The sequence below is a fragment of the Heloderma suspectum genome, chromosome 1 (assembly GCF_057233095.1).
Source record: "Heloderma suspectum isolate Gila_16-S chromosome 1, 16-S_ref, whole genome shotgun sequence".
In the NCBI taxonomy this organism is placed as follows: domain Eukaryota; kingdom Metazoa; phylum Chordata; class Lepidosauria; order Squamata; family Helodermatidae; genus Heloderma; species Heloderma suspectum.
The window spans coordinates 26,731,058-26,754,522 of NC_139458.1; the positions used below are offsets into that span (position 1 = coordinate 26,731,058).

The 23,465-nt window shown below is 44.1% G+C and overlaps 2 protein-coding genes across 12 annotated transcripts in view; one reads left to right on the top strand and one right to left on the bottom strand.

The window, feature by feature from the left end:
- LOC146357043 (cholesterol 24-hydroxylase-like) overlaps nucleotides 1-23,465 on the top strand; it is a 104,289-nt gene that overhangs the window by 68,705 nt on the left and 12,119 nt on the right. For 6 of the 11 annotated variants that reach the window (XM_084839144.1, XM_084839176.1, XM_084839194.1 and 3 more), the window contains 2 exons: nucleotides 1-10,186; nucleotides 15,066-20,063. The exon at nucleotides 1-10,186 is cut by the window's left edge. The gene's annotated coding sequence lies outside the window, so the exon portion shown is untranslated. Of the gene's footprint in view, nucleotides 10,187-15,065; nucleotides 20,064-23,465 lie in introns of those variants that run through there. The other 5 variants (XM_084839152.1, XM_084839159.1, XM_084839168.1 and 2 more) reach the window with 5 other exon arrangements.
- HHIPL1 (HHIP like 1) overlaps nucleotides 1-23,465 on the bottom strand; it is a 40,228-nt gene that overhangs the window by 11,865 nt on the left and 4,898 nt on the right. Inside the window, exons 2-5 of the mRNA XM_084839076.1 lie at nucleotides 14,575-15,221; nucleotides 5,659-5,802; nucleotides 3,892-4,220; nucleotides 1-53 (exon numbers count right to left, since the gene is read on the bottom strand). The exon at nucleotides 1-53 is cut by the window's left edge and continues 74 nt beyond it. Of these exons, the coding sequence (XP_084695202.1) occupies nucleotides 1-53; nucleotides 3,892-4,220; nucleotides 5,659-5,802; nucleotides 14,575-15,221 (1,173 nt within the window). The remainder of the gene's footprint in view (nucleotides 54-3,891; nucleotides 4,221-5,658; nucleotides 5,803-14,574; nucleotides 15,222-23,465) is intronic.

Here is a 23,465-nt window from a genome sequence, read left to right on the forward strand (position 1 = left end):
TGTAACTGACTTCCCCATTTTGTGTGGATAAGCATATATTGGAAGGACATCATCTGCAGAGGGGGTGGGGTGGGGTGGAGTGGGGAAAAGATAATATCAATACCTGCAGGATGCAAAGAAGCCATTTTATCATCACATATAAAGTATTGCACCAATTCATTTCCATGGACCCTGTAGAAAATATTATGGAAACCTTATGACTTGGACCCTGTAAATCATTGGGGCAGAGTTCCAAAACTGGAGGACATAAAGATTGCAAGCCCTGAGAGAAGGGGGTTTGTTTATGATCATCAGAAGCTGCCTTACGGCCAGTCAAACGGCCGTAAGAACGGCCAGTCAGACCGTTGGTCCATCTGGCCCAGTACTGTTGACACTGACTGGCAGCAATTCTTCAGGGTTTCAGGCAGGATTCTTTCTTTGTCCTACCCAGAGATGCCAGGGACTGAACCTGGGACATTTTTCATACAAAGCAGGTGCTCTACCACTGAGTGACACGAAGAAGCCATTTCCCAGTGGGTTGGTTCGGTGCTTGAATTGATAAGTAAAGAAAGGCTGTGTTGTCCTTTTCAAAGGGGCTCTAGGGTTCAGCGACAAGCATAAGGGAGAGATGGCATGAAAATTTAGCAGTGCTTAATAGAAATCTGAGCGTAGGAACAGCTTTCAGAGCCACAAGCATTTCCAAGGTTATGTTGAGGTTGTGTTGAGCCTTTTGAGGTTGTGTTGAGGCTTTACTACACCAGCTTTTACCAACGTACATTATTATTAACTGATACACAAAAAGTCAAAGTCTGCCCCAAACCTCTCAGATTCTCTCTATAAGGCACATGATATCAGATCACCTTTTGCTTCCTCCATTTCATCAAGACTACATCACCATTTACTACAAAACTGAAGAATGACACGATGAAAGAATATAAACCTAATGCACATGATGGCTGAGCTCCTAACAGCTCCTTTGTTTCTATCACCATATCACTTCCTTTCTTGTAGAAATTGGACTTGTTCACAAAGAATAGGGGGTGTCCTTTAGAAAACCACAGCTCACATTGAGACGGGTATGTTGTTATTGTTTCTGGTGGCATGCAAATAAGTCAACATTTCGCTTGTGGCAAACAAGTAAGTCATCTCAAATGATGTATGAGCAAAGTGTACATTATTATTATTACTACTACTACTTATTATTGTTTATTCACTCAGTCACTTCTGACTCTTCGTGACTTCATGGACTAGCCCACACCAGAGTTTCCTGTCAGCTGTCACCACCCTCAGCTCCCCCAAGGACGAGTCCATCACCTCCAGAATATCATCCATCCATCCATCTTGCCCTTGGTCGGCCCCTCTTCCTTTGGCCTTCCACTTCCCCTAGCATCAGCATCTTCTCCAGGGTATCCTGTCTTCTCATTATGTGGCCAAAGTACTTCAGTTTTGCCTGTAATATCCTTCCCTCAAGTGAGCAGTCTGGCTTTATTTCCTGGAGTATGGACTGGTTTGATCTTCTTGCAGTCCAAGGCACTCTCAGAATTTTCCTCCAGCACCACAGTTCAAATGCATCTATCTTCCTTCGCTCAGCCTTCCTTATGGTCCAGCTCTCGCAGCCATAGGTTACTATGGGGAATACCATTGCTTTAACTATGCGGACCTTTGTTGTCAGTGTGATGTCTCTGCTCTTCACTATTTTATCAAGATTTGTTAAATCTGCTCTCCTCCCAAGAAGTAAACGTCTTCTGATTTCCTACTACTACTCTATACCACCCAGTAGCCAAAGCTCTCTGGGCAGTTTACAAAGTTTACATGACTTTGCTCATGGAATCAAATGCCACAGATTGTTGTTTGGTGTTGTACTTGTTATTGTGATATTGGGGGGGCGGTTTAAGAAATATATTGAAAGAATACATCCGTGAGCACCCACAGACAGAAATGGGTGGGTGGGGGAGGGAATGCAGCCATCACAAGCAGTGGGCCCCACTACCCAGCACGCTTACCAGTGGCAGCACCAACATGCCCCTTTGAGCCACCCACCACTTTGATGTTCCCACAATGCCCTGATGTAGTGTCACTCCAGGGCATTGTGGGAACATCAAAATGGTGGCTTCCTATCTTCCCTCCACTGTTGCTCGTTAATCCAAGGCCAAGGACACAGGTGGGTTGAAGGCCCGATCTCAAGGAAGGTGGGCCTCCTAGGGCCCCAACTACTGCCACCAACCCTCCTTGAACTTCTGGGACGCTCAGATCTCTAGGCCACAAAAACAGTGTCTACTGCACCGAAAAGGAAGTTGTGCAGCGTCCCCAACTTGGCCCCCTCCAGATTTTTTTGGATGACAACTTCCAACATTCCTGACCATCGTCCTTGCTGGCTGGGGCTGATGGGAACTGAAGTCCAAAACATCTGAAGGGCACCAGGCTGGAGAAGGCCAAAGTGGTGCTTTTTCAGCGACTGGAAGAAGGAATTCCAAGTCAGTATACCCACATGAGTGCCTGACAAATTTCTTCATTGTTTTAGCCTTTTAACATTTTTCTGTGCACTGTGGATTTAAGTTAAATATATGCTTATTTTAAAGAATTTGACAAAAATGACAGGGGGAAGCAAATTCAGGTAGGGGCCATAGCTTTGCTATGAAAGGAAGTTGCAGGTTTGATCCCTGGCATCTCCAGGTAGTTCAGGAAAAGTTCCCACCTGAAACCCTGGACAGCCACTGCCAAACAGTGTCAACAATAATAGGCTAGATGGAATAATGGTTTGACTCAGTATAAGGCACGCTGCAGTACTGATCATGAGCTTTAGCCATCAGCAGAGTCTTGTGCAACATTCATCCCTTTCCACAGATCTATGCTAATTTACCTCATATGACAGCTAAGACTGAAGTCTAGACTTGCATGCTGGCAACTTAATCTCAAGTCTAGACTTCACACCCTTCACTATTGACCTAACCCAACATTTAGCCAGCTGGCTCGTGTACTGAGCCCAAGTGATGACATTTCCCCCCAAAATTAGAAATGTATCCCTTTTGAAAAAAAAGGCAAAGTAGTTTTTAACAAGCAAACAGAATGACTAGTCTGTGCAAGAGATTAATAATAGCTTAAAGAAACGATGTTTTATTGCCCTACTTAAGACTGTGATAGTAAGCACTCTTGGAATCAAGTTCCAGGGAAGTCAAAGAGGCTTGCTACCAAGCACATAAGTTTAGGATTGGGGCTGCAGTAATTTTCTTTATTCATTTTGATTTAAAAAAAAAAATACATTAACTGTCAATATCCAAGGAAAAATTAGAACATGAAAGCCTGCAATACATGTGCCTCTGTAAGATTTTCATTAAATGATAGTTTGTATATGAGAATGGAGTTTGTCCCTTCTGCATATTTGCCCAATCCATAAGGCAACCACTAGGAAAACCTGGCACACTGGGTTGTTATCAGTTGCATAGTTGACTAAGAAGTGGAACAGCAACAATGTAGGACCTTGGCTTCATTTTCCACCTTTTACTCTGTGCATAATCCAAAGAGCAACAACTCTTTGGATTATGCATTCTGCAGTTCAGTTTCAGTCCTGACCTGAAACTGGAACAGGAAAGCTATGCCTGCAACTTGTGACTCCCCAAGATGAATGAAGCTTGCCTGGTAGCCACGTATAGTGTTCTGCCAGGTTTGGGGCATCTCCCCTGTTCTTGTGATTCCACACAGGCAACAAAAATAGCAGATTACTACTGAGCCCCAGGTGGGCCCCCAAATATGACTGGTGGGCTTCATAAAGCTCAATGGGTCACAAGCTGGATAGTCCTCAGAATATATGTTTACAAGCAAACATTCAAATTGCCAAGAGCACAAGATAATAATGGAAGTGTTGGCACCAAAACAACCCATTATCCAATTCAATTACTCAGAACCCATAATTACCTAATGAGGAATTGGTGCAAAGCTTTTTGTCATAACAGCTGAACCCTTCTCTTGCTCTCCAGCCATAATTTCCCCCTTTCTCCACAATGTCAATTTCTTCAAATTTATTCTGTCCGACGTCACCGCAAAAAAGCCGTCCTTTCCCTTCCTTTGTGTAGGGGTCACCCCTATCAAAAGAACAGCGCCACATGTTCCTTGCCCCGTAAGCATAGACCTCAGGCCGGGCTTTGGATTCATTAACAAAAGGATTGTCGGGAGGGATTCGATAAAGAGGCCCGCGGTCGTTTTTGTCCACGTTGATCCGGAGCACCTTGCCTAGCAGCGTTGACCTGTTGATGTGCAAGACATAGAGAACAGTGTTCTGTTTAAACATATCTTTTGCCTCCAAAAATAGCAGCAGGAGCAGCAACAACTGCTACTTGTTCTTGGGGCATATTTATTTATTTACATTTATATACTGCTCCACATCTAGACAGATTCCAGAGCAGTGAACAATAAAAGATATAAAGAGAAAAGAATAAAGAATAGAGCTATATGTTAGAAGTTATCATTTTTAAAAACAGAATTCTGATTAAAAAAACATGGCTGGTCAAGTCAAGGAAGGCTTCCTGAAAATATGTTTACAGCAGGTGCTGGAAGCAACACACTGTTGGCACTTGCCTGACGTCTAGAGGCAGGGAGTTCCATAGAAAGGGGGCCACCACACTGAAGGCTGTTCTCCAGGTGGACTCCCATCAGGCCATAGGCCCATGCAGAACCAGGAGGAGCATGCCCTCTGATGACCTCAGTGACCTCATATTGTAGAAGCGTTTCCCACCCTACCTGTTCCATGCATTGGGAAGCACTGAAATGCAGCAAGAGGGAGGGGCCACAGCTCAGAGGCAGCGCCATCCCCCGCATTTTTTTGCATGAATTGTGCCGCAACTGCCAAATTTTGAAGGCATTTCTCAGAACATAAAATACCAATAACTTGCTACATAAGGGCATGCTAAAGATTATGGGTTGGATCCAGACTAAGTTAGTTGAACTTAGGTCCCACTGTAATCAATGGGACAAATTACGCATGACTTAAGTTACATCCCACCTATTTCAGTAGGAACTAAGTTGAACCAACTTAGGGCACAGTTCTATGCATGTTTAGATAGAAAAAAGTTGTAAGACCTTTTTCTGTCTAAACATGCATAGGATTGCACACTTAGGGCATTTCTACACCAGCCTAAAATCCTGCATTTAAAATGGGGCTTTCTGCTTCTATTTTAAATGCAGGATCACAACTGACTCCCTTTACACACTCTTCCTTTCCCCACTCCCCTTCCCCACTCCTTCTCCCTGTGAGTCTTCCATTATTTTTTATTGATCTCACTCCTCTTCTTTGCCGCTTTAACTCTTTTCACAGAGGAAACTGAAGTGGAACACAACAGGGTAATTTGATAGCTCATTATCTGCAATCTATTTAAAAATGGAACAAAGGGCATTTAGTGCAGCAGGGTCATGGCAGGGTCACGGCATCATGTAAAGAGCCCACAAACTTCTGTGAAGGAGCAATCTCAATAGCAGGATAAACACATCATCCATGTGATGAAGCCCTTAGTCTGGATCCATCTCTATGCCTTTATTGCACTGCAAAACCCACAATACAACCTCAGCACAAGAAAGCAATAACAATATCTGCTACTACTGAGCCTAGCTGGACATCTACATAAAAGCAATAGGGAGAGTATAGCCTGTCTGCCCCCTCCCGCAAAAGAACGAATTTAAGACTCCTACTTGTTTTGAGCATTTCCAAATGACCCAAAAGGATCACCACCCATTCCCCCATCTCCAGTGAAGATATAAAGATAACCATCATCTCCAAACAGCAATTCTCCTCCATTGTGATTGGAAGCTGGCTCTTCTACCTCCAGAATTATTCTAGGGAGAAAAAAAGAGAAGACAAAGAATCCTAGTAACAAAATATAAGCAACACAGAGGAACTTCTACAAAAACAAGTAGTAAATAACTATCTGAGACCCTGGATTAAATGTGAATCAACTGAATATACATCCATATCATACAAGCCCCTTTTTCAACTTGGCACTAATGAATACAGTGGTTTGATGTTTTGTTTTACACTAAAGTCATGAGCTACAACTCCCTTTAGACCCTTTCAAAAAGAGAAAGCTTTATTTTATTCTATTATGTTCAAACCAGAGTGTAACATTTACCTGGAATTCTAATATCTGGGCAGCATGGCCGAGTTAATTTTTTAAATAACTTAAATACTTCCACCCAACTTTCAACATCTGGGGGACTTCAGGTTAGGGGAGACTGGCCTAGAGAATCAACTGGTCAGGTTAACAGCTGGTGAGGTGGCTGCCAAGGGACATCTTGGCAATCAAGGGAAACTTTCTAGATTTGTAGCTTCAAGCCCCAGCAGAAGATACTGGCTGGGTTTGCATGTGCATGGGTGGTATTAACCACCACCATGTGGCTTTTTGTTATGTGTGTGGCTGGGGTGGTTAACAAACCACCCAGCAACCCTAGAACAGGCCACTGTTAACCACCCCAGCTGCTCACCCTCACCGTAATGACAAGACACACCTGGCAAGGGTAATTAGGGAAATTGGGTGGCATGGGCCCAGTGCATGCGGGGATGGTTAATAAACCACCATGGCTTATTAATCACCACCATGTTGTACAAATGGGGCCAATGACTTGTTTCAGGTGAGGTGGAGATGTCAATCCTCCCTGAGTGACAGTTCAGAGTAGAGGAAGTCCAATTCCTGTTTCTCTTTCTACCAGAGCGCTACCTCTTCCAGCACTGTCCAATCAGGATCCCCAGGCAGGACCATGTTTTCCCTGTCCTGATGCAATGCCCAGCTGAGCAACAAAACATCCCCGGGGGTATCCCTAGGAGGCATGACCTCCCAACCAAGTGCGATGTCATGCTCCTTCTTTGGGACTTAAAGGGCAACGCAGCAGTGATGGCTAGAGCAGCACTGGTCTTGGTGTTCTGTCCAAGCAGTTCTGAACCTGAACAGATGAAGCCACCTTATCCTGAGTCAGCCCACTGGTCCATCTAGTCCAGCACTGTCCACTCTGACTGGCAGCAGTGGCTATCCAGTGTTTCAGATAGGAATTTTTCTCATCACCAGCTATCTGAACCTTAACTAAAGATGCCAGGAGTTGCTTGGGATCTTGTGCTCTACGCCAGAGCAACAACCCTTTCCCCTATGAAGCTGCCTTCTACCATGTCAGACAGACCATTTGTTCATCTACTGTGGTTGAGCATGGGTCTCCAAGGTCACACCCAATATCCTTTTAGCTGGAGATACTACGGCAGCCTTCTCTGACCTGATATAGTCCCAAACATCTGGAGGACAACTTCCAGCATCCCTGATAATTGGCCATGCTCACTGGGGCTGGTGGGAATTGGAAATCCAACAACATCTGGAAGGTTTCCCACCCCTGCTATAGTATAAGGCCGTAGTTCCTCTTTGGAGGAAACATAAAAACTGCAGTTAACCACGTTGGTCCATAAATCCAAAAAGTAACAGTACAGCAATACCTTATTAGAACCAACTGAAATGCCACAAAGTAGCAAGCAAGCTTTCGATACCCTCAGAATTCTTCTTCAGCTAGCAGTTATTCAGATCTGTCTCTAGCCTCAGTGGGGAGGTGTGTGTTACAATCAACCTGGGGGGGGGGACCAAGTTGAGGGATGCTGGGCTAGGGGTTGAACCTGGGACATTCTGCATTCAAAGCATATATATGGTTTATTACTGAGCTATGGCTCCTCTAACCTGCTAGAGTAGATGGACCATGAAACAGGCCATTTGACCACCTAAATTAGAGGTACTTGAACATGCCTTATATAGACCATGAGAAAAAAAGTTTCCCATCTCACTTAAAACAAAATTTAGAGTGCAATCCTATAGGGATCAACGGTCGCCTTCGAACTCGGGAGCGACTGCCTACCCAGTGCAGGGCGGGAGGAGCAGTGAGGAGCACATCTCCTCAGCGCTCCTGCCACCCTGCTTTTGTGGCTAGACAGCTGATTTCGGCTGTCTAGCTGTGGGACCTCAGAGCGTGGGGTGGAGAGGCCAGACAACACATAGGAAGTGTCGTATTGGCACTTCTGACCTCCCTGCCCCAGCCCACCTCTAAGAATACCCTGTTTCCCCTGCTCCATGCTATTCTTCCAAGCATGGGGCCGATCTGTGCTGCCTACGAGGGGGCATGAGGGGGTGGTGGTCAGCACCCCAGGAACCACCCTCCGTGTGTGGGCTCCAAGGTTGGTCCCCGAGAACAGACCAATCCTATGGCTGTCTAGCTGCTGACTAGCAACCACAAGATTGTGCCCTTAATAGCTTCCCTAAAATGTCAAACTATTCCATTTAAGTTCCAGAAATTATTCCATTTATGGAATAACCTCCCTGACAAGGCCCGCCTGGAGCCAACATTGTCATCTTTTTGGTACCAGGTTAAAACTGCCCTCTTCTGTCAGGCATTTGGTAGCATAGAATGAGTCTCTTTGATTGTTTCTGGCTGATGATTTTAAATTGATTTAGATATATGTTGCTGTTGTGTGTGTTATTTGTTTTATGTCATTATGTGAATGGTTTTTTATACTTTATATAATGTATTTTAATGGTTTTTAATTTTTGTGAACCGCCCAGAGAGCTTTGGCTATGGAGCGGTATAGAAATATAATAAATTAATGAATGAATGAAACCATTTTCTGTGGAAAGTCTTTTAAAAAGGCAGAAAATTAAATATGGGAAATATTCTCCACAAATCACACAAAAGCTAAAATGCATGAGGCAGATGCCAGTGACTTGAAGTTACAAAGATAAAGCCAAGATAATTTCATTCCCACCCATCCCCCACACTGTATTCATCTTCAAAGCGTTTCATCTCTTCAGCTGCACCACCGGACACACCACACAACTGTCTAAGCAGGGAGTGAATAGGACACTGTATACAATATGCTTCCACTTAAATCTCCAAAGTGGCATTATATAATGCAACAAGGTGAATAAATGCTTAGCAAGGAATCAATCTGAAGGGAACAGTGCCTGAAGTTTTAAAGCCAATACAAAACAGACAGTGAGTCATATGTCCCTCCAGATGTTGCTGGACTACAACCCCCAGGATCCCTAATAATTGGCCATGCTGGACAGGGCTGATGGGACTTGGAGTCCAACAACATCTGGAGGGCTACAGGTTTCCCACCCCTGCTATATAGTATGAGGCTGTCGTTCCACTTTGGAGGGAACATAAACATTGCAGATAAAAACGTAACAGTACAGCAATAGCTTATTAGAACCAACTAAAAGGTCATGAAGCAAGCTTTTGAGGCCCCCAGAATTCTTCTTCTTCAGCTAGTGGTTATTCAGATCTGTCTCTAGCCTCAGTGGGGAGGTGTGTGTCCTAATCAACACTTAAGGCAGGTCGAAATAATTGCAAACGTTTCTATTTTCAAGGACAGGCTGGCCTCCCAATGGCCTTTAGTGCAACCTTAAATCTGTTTTACCCCTAGCACAGTGTAACTGTATTTATTTATGTAAAATTTTTCAACCTGCCCTTCTTATGGCATGTTAGAACAATAGTTACACAATCAAAACAAACAATAAAACTTAGCACATCACAAAGAGATAAATAACAGCAGAGCAATTAAACTATAACAAGAGGGTTAAAATCCGTTCAAATAGTGCTGAAATGAAAAGGCTTTCACTTAGTATTGAAAGAACATAAGAATAGGCAGCAGGAGAGTCTCCCTGGGGAAAGAGTCCACAGCTAGGGAGTCACAACCAGGAAGGCCCTTTCTATGGTTGCCCCCACCTAACCTCTGAAGGTGGGGGCACCCAGAGAAGGGTATCCAAAGATGAACTCAATGTATGGGCAAGTTCATGTTGGTGTAGGCAGATCTTCAGATAGAATCATAGAATAGTAGGGTAGGGTTGGAAGGGGCCTATAAGACCATCGAGTCTAACCCCCTGCTCAATGCAGGAATCCAAGTCAGAGCATCCCTGACAAGTAGCTGTCCAGCTTCATCTTGAATGCCTCCAGTGTGGGAGAGCCCACCACCTCCCTAGGTAATTGGTTCCATTGTTGTATTGCTCTAACAGTCAGGAAGTTTTTCCTGATGTCCAGCCGGAATCTGGCTTCCTGTAACTTGAGCCCATTATTCCGTGTCCTGCATTCTGAGATGATTGAGAAGAGATCCTGGCCTTCCTCTCTGTGACAGCCTTTCAAGTACTTGAAGAGTACTTGAAAAGATACTTGGGTCCCAAGCTGTATTGGGCTTTAAAAGGTACGAGTAAGCACTAGCACTTCGAATTGTTCTTAGAAATGGACTGGCAGTCAGTCGAGTGGTTTAAGAAGTGGAAAGATGCATTTTCTTTGGATGATCTTAGCCAACAACCCAGCAGCAGTATTTCTGACCAACAGGAGTTTCCAAGAAGTCATCAGAGGTAGCCCCATAGAGACTACCTCATTGCAGTAGTCAAATCTGGACGTTACCAGAGAATGTTATAGGGAATTCAGTAGCATACTCATTACTTTTGACATTTTAGTTGGTCCTATAAAGTGATTACTCTATTGCTCTATATTGAGAAAAGTCACAAAACACTAAATGAGGGTTTTTTCCCCCGATTAAAATTGAAAAACCAGATGTTACACTCTTGGGTTTTGTTTTGCAGTGACCATTTTTACCAGTATGACACAGAATGGGTGAAAGGGATGCATGAAATCATCTCACCCTCCTCCACACATGCAATTTCCCCAAAGTATTTGTTGGCCAAGAATCCAGTCCACGTAAAGACCCGTTGCTACTTGCAGTAATTAAAGTAGATTTATGTTGCTGTTCAGCCTTCCACAATGCTGTGTGTGTCACAATGACCTCTCCAAGTTAAAAGCTACATGTCTGAAGACTCCAGAAGTTCAGCCAGACAAACACAGCCCAGCTGGCAGAGGTCTGCCATGTCCCAGGCAGGATTCCAGGCAGTTCAATGGAAAACAAAAGTGAAGGTCACTTGATGTTACCTTTTCCTGCTTGCTTTCTGAAAGCATATGTAGGGAAGGATTAGTCAATGACCATAGGAGCACATCGCCTCAACTATCCCTCCTGACTCTTGTCAAACTTCAGTAGGTCCTCCTTCACACAGCTAGCTCTGTCATTTGATGACTACTTCCTGTCCAACTTCAGGAGATCTGCTCAGTTGCTACTCGCCCAGCTATGCCACACCCCAACTACAACTCCAGGCTTAATAATGGACTCGCTGCCAAAGGACTCTCCTGCTCCCTCTTGGGCTCTGTTACTGACTGACTGCTCCTTTCTTGCTTCCATACAGCATTTGGTGCTTAGGTCCTGCTGTTCCCTCCTTAAACTGTAGAATTCACTACCACAAGATGCAGTACTAGCCCAGGGCTGGCCCAAGACATTATGCTGCCTGAGGCAGAGCAGCAAACAGCACTTCTTCCACCTGCCCGAGTCAAAGTGCATAGCATCCAAAGCCAACCAAGTTATTTTGGTAAATGAGGCAGAAAATGTCATAATTTCCTCTCCTCATTCCTGGCAGTAAAAATACAATGAAAACAAAGTAAATAACTAACAATTTGCTGCCCTTTTATGACAGCCAAACTCTGCTGCCTGGGGAAACTTCCTCACTCTGCCTTACGGTAGGGCCGGCCCTGTGCTAGCCACCAATTTGGATATCTTCAAAAGGGGATTAAACAAATTCATGGAGGATAAGGCTATCAATGGCTACTAGTTCTGATGGCTATAGGCTACCTCCATTATCAGAGGCAGTATGTCTATGTACACCAGTTGCTGGGGAACATGAATGGAGAGGGTGCTATTGCACTCATGTCCTACTTATGGGCTCCCCAGAAAGAGCTGTTTGGCCACTGTATGTGAAAAGAATGCTGCATGAACCTTGGCTCTTCTTATGTTCACTAGAAAAGAAAATGTCCTTTCTACCACTACAGAATTTGCCTGATTTTCACTGATTACCCCAACAGTCCCCTTCATACCTGCACCCTACATTGTTCAGGAGGGTCCCCTGATCTTCCAGAGAGACTTTTTGTGGGGTGCAGGTGGCTGGCTGCAGGTAGGGATGGCAGAGAATTCCGCCACGGATTCCAGTGAGGCCAGATTCTTTAGAATCTGGCCCCCCAGAATCCGTAGCAGAATGGCCTCCTGCCCCCCCCCCCCCCGCGGAATCCCCCGGGATGGAACTTACCTGGGGCGGATGCGATGGATTCAGCAGCGGCGGCTCCGGCGGCAGCTGGTTTCCTGGCTGGCCGCGGCCGGGCTGCTGCAGCCGCCATTGCCGTCCTTCGAGCTGTGATAGGCTACGTAAGAACTTACGTAGCCTATCACGGCTAACCCCCCCCCCAAAAAAAAACCAGCATATGCAAATGGCGGCGGCTACAGTGGCCGCCATTTGCGGTCCCTATTTTTTGCCATTCTACCCTACGTAAATATTTATTTAGGCAATTACGGCAACAACAAAAAAAGGGAACCGCAAATAGTGTAGTGGGTGCTATTTGCATTCTTTTTTTCCCACCATTTTATCCTACGTAAATATTTACGTAGGCTTTTACAGCTATTTGCTGTTCCCTTTTTTTCGCCGTAATTGCCTACGTAAATATTTATGTAGGCTAGAACGGTGAAAAATAGGAAATGCAAATGGCGGCCGCCGTAGCCACCGCCATTTGCGTACGCCATTTTTGTGTGTGTGTTTTTTGGGCATGCCGTGATAGGCTACGTAAATACTTACGTAGCCTATCATGGCAGCCTGGAAGGGCGCAGCAGCCCGTCCGCTGCTGGAAGTCCGGCTGCGGACGGCCCTGGCTGGCTGCTCCGCGGAGCCACCGCGGAGCAGAGCCGGCCGAGCAGGATTCCAGGGGGGAGGACCGGATTGCCTCCCCCCCATCGAGGATTCCGGGGGGAGGGATGGAGCGCCTCCCCCTCCCCAACGGATGCCCCAACCGGAACCAGGTAAGTGATTCGTACATCCCTAGCTGCAGGAGGGACGAAAAGATGAGAAATTTTCCTTCTGTAAATCGTTTATGTTCACTTATCTTAGGGTTCAAGCCATTTGCCTGTGTTAGAACCAGCTCCTGTCGTCTTTAGCCAATGAGTGGAGGTCTCCTAGTTGCTCAGACCAATGAGCAAACTGCACCTGGATGCTTTTTTGGGAGTCAGGAGTGTCTGCTCTGGCCTACTGATGTAAAGAAGCTTCTTCCTTAGCTGGGGCTGATGATCTTCCTACAATTCCCTCCTTTACCCCAGGCAGTGTGGCAGAGCACAGGCAGAATCCCTGCCTAACATCCCTTGGGTCATCCGATTCAAGAGGACTGTGGCCTCAAGTTCTGGCAGCAAAATCACAGGAGGGAATAGATTTTTGCTTGCTGAGTTCTCATGCTTCACATCACCTCTGCTACTTGGGCAACAACTTTGCTCCACCCAACTAAAACAGAAACACTGAAAATTCAGTGCGAATGCACAGTAAAGAGAAGAACTGTGAATCACTGGGGCATATATGACAATGTTCAAAAAAGCACAAACATCTTTCAATGGGGAACATCTTTTAAGGTTGGAACAGAAGAGGTTTTATCTGACTGATTACAGAATCCAAGGATTTCTTCCCAGTAACAGCTGTGCAAAAGTTTCCATCCTCTTGAGATCGTTTGTAGGATGTGTGACTTGCATAATCTCTTTCTTCTCATACATTCATAAGGTTCATTCAGTCTAAGGGAAGTGAGGGTCATCCAGACCAACACCATGAAGCCTTTTAATATTCATTCACTCTTCTGGCAATCAACTCGCATTATCCAGATTATTGTGAGCCAAATGCAAAAAGTGTAAGAGTGAACAAAAGGCACTAAGCCAAAGGTGTCTGTAGACACAGAACAGTTTAGTAAACACACCCAGATGTCTGAAGCCAAGTCAGCCAAACCACATGCTACAGCAAAAGAGGAAAAAATCCCCATGATCACTAACTAATACGATCCAGAGGGAAAAATTCCTTTGGACACTAGTATGAAGCACAATTCGCAGAATCCTCTCTAGCAAGCTGTGATATTTGCTTGGCCGTCTTGGTTCCAGTCCTCCCAATATCCCATTTTTAGTGCAACAATGGCCAATGAGGGGATCTTCAGCAAGCCATACCTTTTTTTTTAGGCTCATGGCACTCCTCGGATTGAAGGAGGGGTGAATTTCAGAAGTAGCTAGGAAGCATATATGCCAGGGATGCAGAATTTCTTTCAGCCCGAGAGGGCAATGTTCCATTTTGGAGACGCTCTCAGGAGCTGCATTCCAGTGGGCAAATACCAGCATATTTTAGCTTAAACCTCTTGCTGCCGGTAACTAAGCCTTAGGAGAGGCATTTCAACCTTTCAGAATGGGAAAAAACTGCGCAAAAGCCAGGAAACCACCAGATGATTGGTGGTCCAGTTGGGGGAAAGGGGTGTGGCTTTCTAGGGAAGCCCAGAGGGTTGGATTTGGCCCTGTCCCCATGGCCTGAGATTCTGCACCCCCAAACTATGCTTAAAGAAGACAAGCTGTATTTAGTCTTCATGTCCCAGGTATCAGAATTCACTGCTATTAGCAATCACTAGGGGTGTGTGTGTGTGTGTGTGTGTTTGCCTTCCAATATCTTAAATAAATGTGACAGATAAAGGTGCATACAATACCTTTCGGAACCATGGTCCACAGAATTCATGTCATCAGGAGAAATTCTGAACTCACTGATTCGGATTCTCTCTTCATACTGAACTTCAATTGAATAGTAGACATACACTTTACCATTAAATTTGAATTTAGGATGGAAGACAATACCTAGAAAACCTCTCTCATCTCCTTCCCAAGGTGAGGTAAGTACAGCTTCAGTGATGTTCAGAAACGGTTTTTCAAGCCGTGACCGATCTGGAAGGTAGGTCCAGACTAAGCCAACTTGTTCGGCAACGAAGAATCTATGAGTACCGTCATGTGCATGTACCATGGCAACTGGATTCCTAAGCCCATTGGCAACTTCCACTAAACACAACTGCAAGCATCCTTCTGAATCGGCGGTCACTATCCCAAGGTTTTGAGTAAGATGCTCATTGACGAGGAGGTGAGGAAAACAGTAGTCCGTATCATCCAAGGTCAAATAACGGCAGAATTTTGCCATATTGTTTTCCAGGGCCAGTAATTCTTCATCAGGAGTGAGGTAACGGAACATGGACCTGCAGCTTTGCCACACTTGTACACAGTAATCTTGGCAGAGGCCCGGCACTGTTCTCTCTGGAGTAGAAGGGTCTTCAGCATCAAACAGGTGAGCAGCATAGGGGGAGCATTCCTATAGGTAAACGGGAAGCCTGCATCAGTTGTTTCTGGTCACTGTACCATTAGCCAAAATAGGAAACTCTGCTTTGGCCCACTAAAGGCCAAACTAGACATAACAACTGAAGTTTCCCTCCCACCCCAGGGCTAAAGCAACTTGGTGGAGGTGGCGCAATAGACAATACTGGGCTAAATTGGTGAAGTGATCTGATTCAGTAGAATGCAGCTTCATATGTTAAATGTAGCTCTGTGCTTTAGGTGTTTAGAGATCAGTCCCTTAATTACAAGCAAAGCCATTATGTAAATGCTGTAAGTTTTAAAAGTTTAAGACGCTTGAAATGTTTAAAGCTGCTGCTCTGTACAGCCATTTCTTTGTATTTATAATCTTTACTCCTCTCACAAGGATTCTTTCTGCACACTGAAACTGCATGCACAGTATGGCTGATTGCACATCAAATTATATTTCTGCATGCAAAAGCAAATTAGTATAGATCTGGGTATTAAGTTACTCTACTCTTCTACTGCGTTTTTTTTTTTTTACAAATACAGCTCAAAGTTGGTGTTAAGCAGAATGAGAGAATGTTCACCATCTGTCTAGTCATAAAGTGATAAGACAGAAGTAACAGAGGCATATGGGGAGGAACTGGCTCAGTAAGTACTTTGCCATATACGAAACTTCAGTGGGATGTTTCCACAGCATGTGGCAATCCAGTACTTTGCTGTGACTGGTTTTAGTATAGAGTTGGTTTGGGGTTTAAGGCAACAGCTCATGAATATCATTTTTTCCTGTCATGCCTAAGAGAGCTTGTCCTTAAACCTCTTATTCTGTTGCAATTCGACTGATAGCTCTGAACTCTCTGCTGCAAGTAGTTTGATCATTGCTAGTGCCCACAAAATATGCTTGCAGTCATGGGACAATACCCACCTCAAATACCCAGAAATGTACCTACTGATCCAGAATTATCCAATCATATTCAGACCCAGGATATAATTCAGATGGTAGGTCTGTACATGAACCTCATTCTTTTTTTCTTCAAGGCAGAAACATGACAGAAGTTAGAAGAAGACACAAAATAGCCTAAGAGAATCCTGCACCAACACTGCATCTTAGATTGTAGACCCAGCTTAGGGGATAGTGCAGCACACAGATGACTGTGCTATCATCCTATCTGCTGTTCAGAGGACCAGTGAGGGCTCAGTTCAGGCTACATATGGTTTAGAGTAGCCTTCCCCAACCTGGTGCCCTCCAGATGTGTTGGGCTACAACTTCTAACATCCTGGCCCAGCCACACTGGGTGGGGGAGTCTGGGAGTTGCAATCCAGGACATCTGGAGGGTACCAGGTTGGGGAAAGGTGGTTTAGAGGGATGTGATGTCCTGAACTTGAATATCAAACTCTTTAAAAAGTGATATGGATGTATTCCAATAAGGAAAAAAAAACCCAATTAAATAACTACAAAGCAGAGCAAGAAATCACCACGCCAAACAAGAACCAAGGTAAGGTGTCCTGCAGATGTTCTATTACTCTCAAAACCAGCATTTTTAGCCAGAGTGATGTGTCCATACTTACATACTACCACCCCAAGTTCTGTACTAAGAAAAAGACAAATTCTGCAATGTGTATACATTACGCAAATATGCATCTATTTGCTTATTATCAATCATTTATTCAGTTTCTGGTACTCTTGATGGGCAGTAAGAAGCTATGCAGGCTGCTAGAAACTTGTTCTCTGAATACTGGAAATGCTACTGAGATGTGATTAGAAAAATTTGGAGGTATTGCCAACATGCTTTGAATCCTATCCTCACCGGCAAAAAGCTAGAAATTGGTTTTTTTAAAAGAAAGAAATTAAAGCAGAGATCCTCAAGAAGCTACAGTTTGCACACAACACTAAATCCCATGCTTTTGTGTTTGCTAGCGAAGAAATCACTCTGTATTCAAGCATTCATAACTGCAAGGGCATCATCTAACGTTGGAAACTAAAGTAGAAATGCATGCAGTGCTTGGAACATCTTTGCTTACAAGCAACCAATCAAAGGATCACATCTGTTTTACTGATTGTAATTCAACACTTTTAGTCATATTGTTGGCTGAACTTCAGCATACAGCTGGGCCAGCTGAGGACAAGATGATGTAAAATGCCCTTCCAAAAAGCCATTTTTAAAAATCCCCCAACACACAGCAGTAACAGGGTTTGACTCATTTAAATCAGTCAAGAGTTTCACTGCACGGATGAACGTGGAGTCAAGAGACCACACAGTGATTTGGACAAGGGCTTCACTGTAATGTGAAAAGCTTGTCTGGTTGGTTAAGATGCTCTTCTTATGTAAGCAGCTGTGATCCTGTTCTAGATTTTCCCCCTTAAGAAACAAACTGCTGCAGCTGGAATCAAAGATGGACTTGCTCTAATTGAAATGTGACTTGTTTATCTATGGTATCAGCTTGGCAGCTCCGGTAAAATTTCTTAGAAAACTGCTGTAATTTCCCCTTATTTGAATAGTATCACTATTGGTTCGCACCTAGAAAATGCAGTACTATAAGCAAACACCAAACAATAATCTCCATTGTGTCTGCTTATATTTTAACCATATCAGGATATAATGCATGCAAGGAAAATGGTGTTTAGCTGAGCAAAAGTGGGACCTGCAACAAAATGTTGTAGCATGGATCGCTCCCTATTAAGAGTTCCATACAATCCATTCTACTCCCTTTTCCATCCCCACCCCCACTCCCACAAGTCAATCAGTATACCTTGGCCACTGAATGCTCTCAGTTCTCTTGGGCTGTTTTGGAGGTCGGGGCAGGGGCAGGTTCCTTCCTTAAGGTTTATTTGCCCTAAAGGGTTTTGTTTAATAAAAATTATTATTACTCTTGCAAACTTCAGAGTTCTTCCCAAGCCTGACAATACTACCCTCTTATGGGTGGTGTCATTTTGGCAACATATGCAACAGCACTCACAGCCTGAACACTGGAATTAGAGGGAATCATAATCATGTATCTACTTCAGTGTTCTGTTTGTTTGTCTCCTACATCCGGTGTTCAGACATACATTGCCTTTGAACACAAAGGTTCCATTTATTTGTCATGAATTTACCTAATCCTTAAAAAAAAAAAAAAGCTATATAAGCTGGTGGCCCATCACAATACCACGTTGCAGTGAGTTTCACAACTGAAATATGCTGTATGTGTAGAAGTCCAAATAGTTTTTCAGTCTTGAACCTATGGCCAATCAGCTTCAATGGGTGACCCTGAGCTCTGGAATTATGTCAGGGAGAAAAACCATCACTCTTTCAACTCTTTGCATAGAGATAGCACTCATAGTTTTATAAGCCTCTGGGGATGCTCCTCACAACCATTATAGTGCAATAGTAGAGCATGTGCTTTGCATGCAAAACGTCCTAGATTCAATCCCTGGCATCTCCAGGTAGGGCTGGGAAGACTCTTGTTTGAAACCCAAGAAAGCTGCTGCCAGTCAGTGTCGACAGTACTGAGCTAGGTGGACCAAGGGTCTGACTTGGTATAAGGCAGCTTCCTATGTTCCTCTGTCATCTATTTGGTAACTATAATCTCCTTGTGATCCCAGTTCCTTTGCAGCACTAAAATGGCCTTTAAAATCTTTTAAAATCTCCTCACCCCACCCCCAGCAATGCAAAATTATGCAAGTAAGGTAAACCAACTCTGCCACTCATATTATTCTCCACCACTTGACTTTTAGAAAAGAATAGGATGGGGAAAATGTAGCTGAATCATCAAGGGAAGAATATGGAGAGTGCACATGTTGTTCAGTCGTTAAGTCGTGTCCGACTCTTCATGACCTCATGGACCATAGCATGCCATACAATTTCCCTAAGGGGGCAATCCTATGCCCGTTCAGACAAAAATAAATCCTAGAACACCCAGCATCCCCCAGCCAGCCATGGCTGGTTGGGGGATGCTGGGAGCTGTAGGACTTATTACTGTCTAAACATGCCTAGGATTGCACTTCAAGAACAATGAACCCCACTCCAGTGTGTGCGCACACACACAGAGACCAGAACTATTTTCTCTATTCTGTCCCTTGTTCCCCAAAACAAAGACTTATTTTTGTCATAAACTTCCATTGAACAGACTCTTTAAATATTTATTGCTATCCATTGCATTTTTTTTTCTTGCCAATGCCTTGATTACTTCACAAGGCTGAAACATTGCACTTGGGTCCAAATGAATTCAAATGAATTCAAGAATTTTGCACACAAATAAGAGGGCAATCAATCAGGAACTGCTCCTCTATAAGCTATGCTGAATGGACTGAAATAACACAAGAGCATAGTAGAACATTTAACACAACTCCCACAATTCCTTCAGTGGAGTATAGGAAGAACTAACCACGCTCAGAATTGCAGCCCAAGTGTCAGGGTGGAAACTGAGCCGATAGAACCCCAGAGCAGTTCTGATTCTGAGGAGGATCAGCAATCCGTGGGAGAGGAGCCAGCTCATCCCTCACAGGTACAGCAGCTGGCAGAGATTCCTCCTGCCTGCATTCCTGAGATAGATAGTGATCCTAGCAGTGAGAAAGTGCGGAAGGGGGGCTTGCTAGACACTCGACGCAGATGCAGGGAGCGATGAGCGATGGAGGGCGTGGAAAGGAGGTGTAGCGCCCGTTTGGCACGCAAGCAACGGCCGCCTCCCATGGACCTAAGGGAAAGAGGGAGGATCTCTCCCTAGCCCATAAGTTCAGGGTCTTCAAGTGATTCTCCTTCAAATGGGGATCAACTGCCTACCTGGAGCACAGGCTACTCTGCTGTTCATTGCTTAGTCGCTGGTGATTAGCATCTGAAAGAGTCATTAAGTTGTAAAAGTATTAAAGCCTTGAAAAGAATCCTTTTGTCTGTGTCTTGAGTTGGCTACTGGAGTGTACTGAAAGAGGCGGCTAGGGCGCTCCTGACTCCAAGAGAGGTGGGAAATTATTGTGCCACTTTACATAAGTCCTGAAATGGAAATTAAATGACAGGGCACTTGGAATGGGAGGGGCTCTTGTCTGTAGGGATAACATAAGGACATCCGAATCTGCCCCAAGCCTGTAAGATGTGGCAAGAGGGAAAACATCGGTATGTAGTAACAAAGGGGTTGGACTTGATGTTATAGGCCCCTTCCAACCCTACTATTCTATGATTCTGTGAAATGTTATATTAACACGTTTTCTGTAGCTAAGGGTATATCTGCTTAATGTGCAAGTTTATTTTAAGAATGGGCTGATTCACCCATGCATGTACATCACTTGATTACTCAATGTTGGATGACTCACAGCTGAACATGTCAACTGTCTCCATGGAAAAGCATCATGATTGAGATATGGAAGTTCTGTCTGTAGTGTTTGATCTGTGACAAGTCATTCACACATGCAAGTCATCACTTGATGCTGCCAGTTGTGAGGTGATGAGCACGTAAACCAGCCCTAAGGTATTTACTACGCTAACAGTGCAAGCCAATGCAAGTTTACTTGAAGTTAAGTCCCACTGTGTTCAATGGAGGCTCACTCTCAAGTAAAGTATGTTTGGGACTGCAACCCAAGACATCATTCAGAGATGGCTTATATTGGTGTAATTTCTCTAACTCCCTGTAAGAGGTTCACTCCAGTAACAAAGTATCACAGGGGTAAACACACAGGCGTTGACAGTTATTTTTGTCTACTGCCAGCAGTGCAGAGAGAAATACATATAGCAACGTGACTGACATTTTATCCAGTTCCAGGAAGTGAAACAATGTCATGTAATAAACCACAACTTAATATAGGAAGAGCTTAAATTTTGAATATTCACATTCATACACAGAGACACTTGTCAAAATAATGTGACTAATGAATACATTTTGAGGAAAATTACCATCTGTGAGCCTGAGAAGCAGGACCTAAATCAATCTAATGGATTCATGTAAATTATTCATCTGCCATGACATAAAAACATAAACATAATGAATGGCTGAAAGAGGAGAGCACAGGATTTATGTTGATCTTACTTCATAGCTGTAGATGATACAGTTTCTTGAAACACAAGACAAGTGACAAAGCAATGGCCATAACTTACTACATATATCTCCAGAACCAAATACAATTAAAAAAACATGCTATGCAACCCCTCCACATGCAGTATTGGGTCTTGACCCAAGGAAGATGCTTCACTAATCCTTTTGCACTTATCAGTTTCAATTTGTCACCTAAAATGACGCTTTTGCTCTCTATGTATCCTACATTTGAGTTGTGCTACTCTCATGCCCAGTGCAGACATCATGTGCTCAACACAGAATCACATGGCAACTCTACATACCCCCTGCCTTCCCTGGAGCAAATTCCTCCTGCTTTGTTGTGAAACAATAAAATATAATAAAGACCTTGTGAATTAATATAAACATTTAACACTGTCCCGCTGAACCCTCTGTTATTGCCTAGGAACAAAGAAGGGTAGACTAGATGGTGTTCAGGTGCCTTCCAGCTCTAGTTCTAGAAGTTCATGGGACAATACTGGACATGTGGTGCTGCAGATATAAGATGATGTCATTCCCCCAATGTGTTGCCCTACAGATGTTTTCAACTACAATTCCCACCTGGGAATTGGCTGGGGCTGATGAGAGTTGAGGTCCAAAACATCTGAAGGGCACCAGATCGGGGAAGGCTGAATAGAAGCGGGTAATGCACTAGCTTTCAGCTGGAATATTTTGCAGAAAGATACCTAGAATGAGAACATACAAAACACTGGTATTCTCTTTTGTAGTGAACACTCACCTAGTACAGCTTCTGCAAGGGCAGGGGGTACAGGAAGGATTCAGAAAAGTGTGGAGGAATGGAAAGCAAGCAAATCTTTTCAATGTCTTTAAGGTGTTATTGGGATTCTCTGTTAGGGGGCAACATTACTATTCTCTGGAATAGTGAACAAGCAGAGAGAGGACAAAACAGGCAAACAGAATCATCTAGTGAAGCAGGTCCTGTAGAAATGAGAAACACACAGCACATTCATCACACCTGTCCAACACATCTGGTGCTGGAGGAAAGCTCATAGCTGAAGAACATACGGAGTGCTGATATTCATCTATGGAGTGGATGTGAGGCATTGACATGTATTTGGTCCAGTGGGTTTTGAAAACAAGACAAGGAGGCTGCACAAACTGCACATCTTACTGAGTCTGGCAGATTCTGAAAGGAGGAATAGTGGATAGAAAAAAAATAATCAGGGCAATAGCATTGACCTTGGAGCAGGGAGAAATGTGGTGCCTAACAGGCCTAACAGGGAGGAAAAGAGAAGCATTCCATGCGTCTTTCATCATCCTGGCTACTTGTTGGGTATGGCGCATCAACATTTATCTGTCCCAGAGGGCCCATCAGACTCTACTTTGTGGCCCTTCCCTGTGTACTCTTGCAAATCCCTACTCACAGAAGGACGATGAAGATACCACTGGCATTTGCCTCTGGAGCAGAAGCAGAACGCAGGGTCATACCTCAATGACTATAGCGAAGATGAACTGGGTACAAACACATATGGGAGCACCCAGCCCCATCCACCTAACTTGCCAGGTTCTTAAAGCATGGAACTATCAACAAGTAAAATCCTAAAAGATGAAGCTGTTAAAGTGCTGCATTCAATATGCCAACAAATTTGGAACACTCAACAATGGCCGCAAGACTGGAAAAGGTCAGTTTACATTCCAATTCCAAAGAAGGGCAACACCAAAGAGTGTTCAAACTACCGCACAATTGCGCTCACTTCACATGCCAGCAAGGTGATGCTCAAAATCCTACAAGCTAGGCTTCAGCAGTATGCGAACCGAGAACTACCGGAAGTACAAGCTGGGTTTCGAAGAGGCAGAGGAACTAGAGATCAAATCGCCAACGTTCGCTAGATCATGGAGAAAGCAAGAGAATTCCAGAAAAACGTCTATTTCTGCTTCATTGACTACGCTAAAGCCTTTGATTGTGTGGATCACAACAAAATGTGGCAAATTCGTAAAGCGATGACCACCTTACCTGTCTCCTGAGAAACCTGTACGAGGGTCAAGAAGCAACCGTAAGAACCAGACATGGAACAACCGAGTGGTTCAAAATTGGGAAAGGAGTACGACAAGGCTGCATATTGTCACCCTGCTTATTTAACTTACATGCAGAGTACATCATGAGAAACGCCGGGTTGGATGAATCACAGGTCAGAATTAAGATTGCCGGGAGAACTATCAACAACCACCGATATGCAGATGATACCACCCTAATGGCAGAAAGCGAAGAGGATCTAAAGAG